This window comes from Centroberyx gerrardi, chromosome 15 (genome assembly GCF_048128805.1).
Source record: "Centroberyx gerrardi isolate f3 chromosome 15, fCenGer3.hap1.cur.20231027, whole genome shotgun sequence".
Taxonomy (NCBI): Eukaryota; Metazoa; Chordata; class Actinopteri; order Beryciformes; family Berycidae; genus Centroberyx; species Centroberyx gerrardi.
In genome coordinates, this window is record NC_136011.1 from 26,303,998 (window position 1) to 26,312,113 (window position 8,116).

General features: G+C 41.7%; 1 protein-coding gene across 2 annotated transcripts in view; it reads right to left on the reverse strand.

Annotated features, from left to right (window-relative positions):
• Positions 1-7,890: 7,890 nt before the first annotated feature.
• Positions 7,891-8,116, reverse strand: part of LOC139928582 (mitogen-activated protein kinase kinase kinase kinase 3-like) — a 52,442-nt gene continuing 52,216 nt past the window's right edge. For both annotated transcript variants that reach the window (XM_078288679.1, XM_071921186.2), the window contains one exon: positions 7,891-8,072. In XM_078288679.1, the coding sequence (XP_078144805.1) occupies positions 7,985-8,072 (88 nt within the window). In that variant the 3' untranslated portion in view covers positions 7,891-7,984. The remainder of the gene's footprint in view (positions 8,073-8,116) is intronic.

Below are 8,116 nucleotides of genomic sequence, written 5' to 3' on the forward strand. Positions count from 1 at the left end.
ACACCGTGCTGGGACACACACACACACACACACACAGATATACAGACTGATATACAGACTGACATACAAACATAGAAACACTTAGACACACAAACACATACAAATACATGCAAATGTTTAGGCAAAAACTACCACATGAAGCACATTGTTTTCATTAAGACTGCTGTATAAACGCTGTACAGGTATAAGCCATTTGATGTTAATAGCCATCAATCATAAGCAACTTCCCTCAAAGGTACAAGGGATTCGTATTTTTCCAAAGAGAATCAGAAACCCTGTACCCCGATGTTACCCAGAGCCACTGATAGAAAGTGCGGCTGTACCATGGATGCCATCACAGAACTGAATGGATAGAACGGTCATTCCCATTCAAATCAACGGTCCAGGACAAGCCGGAGCGGCGGCCATTTTTGTGGGAACCGCTGGGCTAGCTTCTGTATAAACTGACTTACGGCAAGTCGATGAGAGAAAACGTTTTGCAGCAAGAACCAAAGCAGCTTCTCTGTCTCCTTGCTGCCATGGATTACTAACATGCTAATGTTGACTAGAACAGTGATTCTCAACCTTTTTCATATCAAGGACCCCTAATTCAGTCCACATTAGAGCCACGGACCCCCATTTGGTGACATGTTTTCTCTCGGACCCAAATCTGATAACATTTTTACTGTTAGATATGATTTTGTCCAGAACTCCATGACTATCTGTATTGTAGGTAGAGAGATAACAGAGAAACTATGATCAAAACAGTCATTCTTCTACATTCTCTAATTAACTTCTTATAAATGAAGTAATGGTGAAGTTTAACAATTCATCAGTTTGCTGGGGACCCCCTGGAACGCCCTCAAGGACCCCAGGTGGTCCCCGGACCCCACGTTGAGAACCACTGGACTAGAAGAGCTAGAGAGAGAAGTGCACTCTGTGATAAAGCTAACGTTAGCCATGTCGCTAACGTTAGCTTTCAGCCAACAAACTCATCTGCTCAGTTCTCAAGCAAGTGAGACAGACTTCCTCATGTCCAGACTTGTGTTGTCACCATAGCAACTAACACTTAAAATTCCATAATTTTATGCGGTACTATCCAAAATACCATGACAAACAGATGGACTGTTCTATCCATTCTAGTTCTGTGGATGCCATGTTGTTTCCCCCTCAATGAGGAAGTGTTGGCTGCATTTGTGTCATAACCACCATATATATATATATATATATATATATATATATTTATGTATACAGTATATGTATATTGCATTCATCCAGGTATTTGTGGGGTGCAGCTAACCCACTAGTGATGCTATAGTCTCCCTTTATTACGCTGTTTATGTTAGTATTGCAAAGTTATTAATTCTTGCCATTTTACAAGGTGTTGACAGCAAATACAGACAAATATGTAAAAGTCAACATGGGTAACAAACAAAAATACTAAACAGGTGTTAGGATTTGGTTCACAAGACTAGTTGTGTGTGGCTGGGGCTATGCTGGTTTTATGAATGTATGGAGGGGGTTGTGGTGCCAACATGGCCGCCACTGAAAGCCACAACAGTCAAAGTCTGTTAATCGATGACTCTCTCTTTTTCCTCCTTCCTTTCCACTCTGATCTTACTTTCCTATCCGTGTGCACTTAAGCTCTCTTAAACCATAACTATGAAGAATTATATTTTTGGCATATACTCAGGAGAACAAATATTAAATGTATATTAAGAGTCATTTGTATGTGTCCCCTGCTTCAAAGTAAAATGTACTTGTTCAAAGCCATAAAAAGCTTTTTTTTTTGTGGCAATCATTTCAATGCACTTAGTAGAATTTAGTTTTGTAAATAGAGGAATAAAGTGACACTCAAGAGAATCACAGGCAGACTTAAATTGAGATTGTTCAATAAAGGTAAACATTGAAAAATTGTTTTGTGGCTCATCTGATTCTCACACAAGGTTTATTACAAGGCTTATTAATGAAAATACTGAAAGAGTAAAGGAAGATTCTTTAACTTACATGTGCTGGAGTTATTAAATTATATATATGAAGAGTTATTATCATTCCTATCTACCATCTGAAAACTTTTAGACACCAAGAAAAATGATTGCTGGCATGAAGTAAAACCCACTATTACTATTATTTGAAGTTATTGAATGGCTTTTTTGAGCTCTTCACTTACAAAACAGTGATATCGTAGATTTTTCCCCCCCCAAAATGAATATATAGCATTTTGGAATTGAAACTTTTCTCCCAATCAGGTGCCGCTAATTAAAAACGACCACAAGACACAAAATCCTTGAGTTCCTTCTTTTTAATGTGTTAACCTGTCATCTCATAAATCTGTTACACTTCTGAAACAAAATATAGGCAATTATACAGTATGTAAAACAAACCCATTTTTATTTTACACTATATACATTTTATAACGTGTGCATTGCATTATGAAAAATGAACGATCATGGTACTGTAAAAGCGACAGAACAGAGGAGACCTACTGTGTTTTTACGTTGGGAGCAGACCGGGGTCAAACAGGTTTTACAAATAATAAAAGTGTTTGTTTTGAGCCGCTTGGAGCACCAGACGGGTGGAGTTTGCCACATGTGGAGAATACAATGAGTCAGAAAGTATAGGCAATCCCAGGAAAGTATTTAAAAGAGAAGTTAGTATACTTTTCTGTGACCAACTCCTCATCTGACACCGATTCGTCCCGATGCAGAAACTCCACATATCTGCCTAAAACAAACACTATGAATTATTTGGACGTGCTATTTGACCCGGGACTGGTTCGGATTATTAAACAGAAACAGATTCTACATTTCGGCAAACCCAGCAATGTGAGGCCATGTTGGCACCTGCATTAGTGAATCAGACACTATGCTTGTATCTAGGAGTCAACACAGCGTCCTTCAATCCCACAGAAACTGACTTGAAGTTATGTTATTCTGCAAAAGCGGATTATTTCCCCCAAATTATATAATTGTTTTTTGAGTTGCTTCATGAGTTTTGACTCTGGTTTCTAAAACATCATTTTACAGCAATTTTAATGTCCATAACATTTTCTTTCAGCCACCTCAATGCAATTTGATGATGTCAAAGCATCCGATTTTTCAAGATCTTGAGCGATCATAATGCAAAACTCAAACCAAATTATCTTTGGGTGTTTTAGGAAATATCTACCTTGACAGAACAACATCCACAGTCATTTTCAGTGGAATATCCCATTCACTTTGTCTCTATGCGACAGGTTTGTCTGACTCGTACGATCTATTTCTCGGCTTTTGTTCATCTACACATCTCTACTGAGTGTACACAGACATTTTAACGTGGATCATTAAGTATTTTTTAGTTTAACACTAACCTTATATACTGTTTATGGTCTTCTTTCTAATCAGTCAAATTCTTTTTCCAGGTCTTATTCATCTAGGACATCACGCGAGGTCACGAGTCACCCATCTGAATTTGGCCATAAAATTTTTCAACAACATATTTTGGCATTACATTTAAAAATGTAACATTCCTAAAATATATTTTCTTTAACGTCAACCGAGCCCTAAAGGAATGTTTTTTTTTACTTTTTTTAACAATATGGTGAACAGTTTGTGGGCTAGGTCATGCAGGCTGCCAACATTCACTGATAACCAATCAGCAACAGTAAACTATTCAAATCAGATTTAATAATCAATTGTTTAAGAACTGGACCTTGCTCCTACAAAGTGAACATTTAGGCTTAATGGCTGACATTTTGACCCATTACAGAGCCGTGTGCAAGGCTACGCCATTTCTGTTAGGATAAATTTGACATTTAACAGACAAAACAGTTATTCAATTAACGGCAAAATGCATTAAATTAATGACTTGATTGTGTGAATAACAGTTGGCTGCAGCCCTGAAACCGTGGCCAGTTTGTACTGATGGGTATTGGCAAGAAGCACATGTATCAGCATGATCGTATGGCAAAGCGCCGGTCTGGGGGACCGCTTCACTTTCAAGTCAGTCAGTTCAAGAAGTGGATCCTCCAACCTCCGAGACTGAAACTTCTTTTCATCTCTTTTCAGATTAAAGACGCTTTTCCTATTTCACTTATTGAAAATTTGTTCTCGGTTTAAACATTTCCATTTTGAAACCGAAACGCACTCAGAGTTGCAGTTACAACCGACTTCCTGGTTCGAACAAATTTCCTGACCTGAAAGCGTGTTGTGCCCCCGGCCGGCGCCGCGGCAGTTCACCTGTTTGAGACTCGACATGTGACTCTCCGTGGCTGCTCTGTGGCTAAACGACACACAGCCTTTACCTGTGGAGATAGTTTCCACTTTCACCTGTCTAACTACTACGTGGCAATTTAGTGTGCGGTCTTAATGCCACTGTGATTCAAATCATTTGTAATATCCCAGTGCCGAGGAACCGTCCCCGGGCAGAAGAAGAGTAACAGTGTGCACAGCCGACCTGATTCAGGCCAGGCGCTGGAGAGAAGACTTGAAGCACCAACGGAAAAATATTCATCCTCACAGCGGATTCAAGCTGCCTGCACTTCACTGGACGATGGTCGTTTTAGTGGCGACAGTCAAGATGTTTTTCACCTGAACAGTGCAGTAAAGCATTGGGAGCTGGAATCCAGTGGCTGGATATATTTTTCCATTAGTACTTCCCAGGAAAGTGCAGCCATATGGGGGTACGGGGGAAATCAACAGAGTGAGAGAGTCCTGTCACTGACTGTTTGGATGAGGGACGCGCCGCCATGTTGGAGGAGTGACAACTGAAGGAGAGATCTGTGACGTTTTTTTTGCCTCTTCCTGCCTGAGAAAGCAAAAAAAAATGGCAACTTTTAAGTGTGGTGGAGGGAGTTCAAATTCTCCAATAAAAAGAGGGAAATAAAGATCAGGGAGGAAGAGGTGATTCTGTTGCAGTCTCTCCTTTAATTGTCGGTCCTCCAACATGGCGGCGTGAGCCTGTAACCACTGACAACCAGCTTCCAAACATTCAGCGACGGGCCGACAGAGCTGAAACATCGAGTTCCAGAAGTAAATTTCCCATTCATTTCATTATTAGCCATAACGTTTTAACAATGTAAAGTCGATTCAACATGAGCTACCAGACTGTGAAATGACTACACATGTTCCTGTAGAAACCACCAATTATTCTGATTTCCACTTTGTTGTTATGAAATTGCGCTTTCTTCCAGAGTTCCTTGTGAAATATTACACTACCCACGAAATTTAGCAAGTTCCCACCAACCGGAGATGCTGCTGTTACCATGGAAACGCTCCCTGCTCCAAAAGGTGGGTGTGGTTGGTAGCCAGACCAGAGCGAAGTCACATTAGTCTGCTAATTGAGAATGACTGAGAGGGAATTGATGAGTATTTAATTCCCTTATCAATGTTAACTACACTCTCTTGAACCCTTGCCTTTTTTTGTTTCATACATTTTTTTCTGAATTTACTAGAATAAGCTCATAATTCATCTCGTAGCTGGTTGGTTCAGTTTTAAGCTTAAAACTCTTCATACGGGGATTTTCCGAAACGTCTACGGAGAAAACAAATGGGAACTTTACTTGAGTTTGGTTTCAGCTCTGTCGTAACTCGAGCCTTAGTGACGGCGTCTCGGTTAGGTTCAGCTAGTGTTCACGTTTCTGTAAATCAACCTGTAGTGTCACAGCTTTAGAGACCGGTGGCGTGCTGCAGCATGTAGACCCCGCCGCACGCCGCTCTGTGCACATCTCTATGCGTGGATGTAGTGTGATCTCTCATACAGAGGCCGGCCTTTAAACCAAGTCACAGCCATGAAGGCCCGGAAAGTTGAAAGACTTTGTCAAATATGGTGAACCGGAAATAAAACGTGCGGACTTACACAGGAAGAAAAATCTTTATAAAATGCTCTAAAAATGAATCTGTTTATATTTTATTGTGTTTATTTGTCCCGTATCTGATCTTGTCATTGCTGTATGACGAACTTTTGCCAAGCAGGATTTTCAAATAATTCTTAGTGTTCACAGAAAAAAAGGGAGTTCCAATTCTTAGCGTTTGTTTTAGTCTCCTTAGAGTATCAGATGGGTGGGGTTTATTGCCTCTGGTGAGTCACATTGCGTCAGGGAAGTAGCCAATCACAGAGAAGTATACCAAATTGACTTTCACATACTTTCTTGTGATTGTTTCAGCTGAACGACACTCATTGTACTTTCCGATGTGGCAAGCTCCACCCCTCTGGTATTCCAAGGAAGATAAATCAAACACTAGGAATGACACTCTACTATATGCACCAGGTCTGCTGGATAGACTTGAGAAAACTAAATAAAAGACTTTTCTTTCTGTGTAAATCCGTCTGTTTTCCATCTGTTGTGTTGCTCTCGTCTTGCAGGTGAATGTGCAGCAGCAGAGTCACAGCTGTCACTTGTTAAAGACCAGATCTGTACACGATGCACATGTATGTACATATTCTACGTCTACACACACACTGTGCATACACACAAGGTCATATATTATAATGACATCACATTTGTTTATCAAATACCTTTTTCTCTGTGCAAATTTTTAACACCAGTGGTTCAATAATCTTAAAAAAAGCATAAAACAAAAAATGATGAGAAAGCAAAGAAGCGATTGATTAAAACAGTATTTTAAAAAAAATGAAAACGTTGATCATGATGCCAAACAAAAGGAGAATCAAACATAAATACAAACAAACAGAACTCGTAACGTCAACCGCCCCGACGACGGTCGCTATGGCGCAAACAACCAGGAAGTTAAACGATGACGATGACGCATGCAGAATGAAAATGACCAATCAGTGCTGCTTCCTGTGTTTGCTCAGTCCAATCCTGAGCTCCAGATCATTATTAGAATTATATCATCGTATTTCTACGGCTGTTCATCTGAGGAGACTGCTGGGGGTCTTTGCTTCCTGACCCTCGTCACGTGACCGGGGGAAACCAGGAAGTTACTTGGCTGCCCCGTCACTCATCTCAGCCGCCTGTCTGTCTCTCTGTTCGTCTCTCCGCAGAACAACTATACACACGCCTATCTACACAACCAGTCTTTTAGTGTTCATCTCTGTCAAAAAAATACTACATTTATATTTACAACAATTAAATAGAGGTCAATTAAGCACTTGTGTGGTGTGGTGACGGGTATCGGAATTCAACGCTAGCAGAGGTGGCGAAGCTTTTTAGTCTGTTTTCTCTTTTTATCCTTTAAAAAAAAAAAAAAAAAAAAAAAAAATTAAAACAGAAAAGCCATCCTGGTTGTTACAGTTACATCATGCCACAATAAATAAAGGTGTAGTTAAGGGAAGGAAGGAAAGAGGAAAAGAGAGAAGGAAAGCAGAAAGAAAAGGAAGGAAGGAAGGAAGGAATGGAGGAGGAGAGGGAGAGGGAAAATGTTTGTTTTTCTGTGCAGGATGGCTCTTCTGTGAAGCTCTAGCGCTAGTAGCAGTTGCAGTAGTAGTAGTAGTAATTGTAGTACTAGTAGTAGAAGTAGTGTTGAAGTCAGTCTTGGTGGAGGACTTGGTTTCCCGGTGCGGCACGCAGGGGAAGGCGGGACGATATCAGGGAGGATTGTGGGTCGAAGTTAGCTTGTAGAGATCGGATTCCCCAGCCTGCGTCGCCAAAAGTTTCACCCCGATCCTTTCGAGAAGCGCCGATCCGATCTCGAGTCGCAGCCATTTAAAACGTTCAAGGTGCGCTGCGCTTCCCTGCGCCTCGCACGGCGGCGAAGAAACCCGTTCTGCAACACGCTGAGCCGTGCTGCATCATGCTGACTCACCACTACTCCACGTGACTCTGCATTTTAATTGGCTGCAACCGCGGATCCGCAGCTAGGGGGCGACGCCCACGCGTTGCTCGTCTCCCAGTTGCGTTGCCAGCAGGCCGGATAGGGGAGTGGGGGGGGCGTGAGGGGGGGGGTGCTTAGCCGTAGGATGGGTATGGGAGGGGGTGTGTGTGTGTGTGTGTGTGTCTCCCAGTTGCATTGCCGGCAGGCTGGGTGCAAAGTGTGTGTGTGTGTGTGTGTGTGGTGTGTGTGTCTCAGTAGCTGTTTTCATGGCCTGCCAGGATGTAGAGGTTGCTGTGGGCTGTAGGGTTGTCCGTCGGCCTGCTCTCCAGCACCACCACCCTGCAATGCACACACACACACACACACACACACACACACACGGC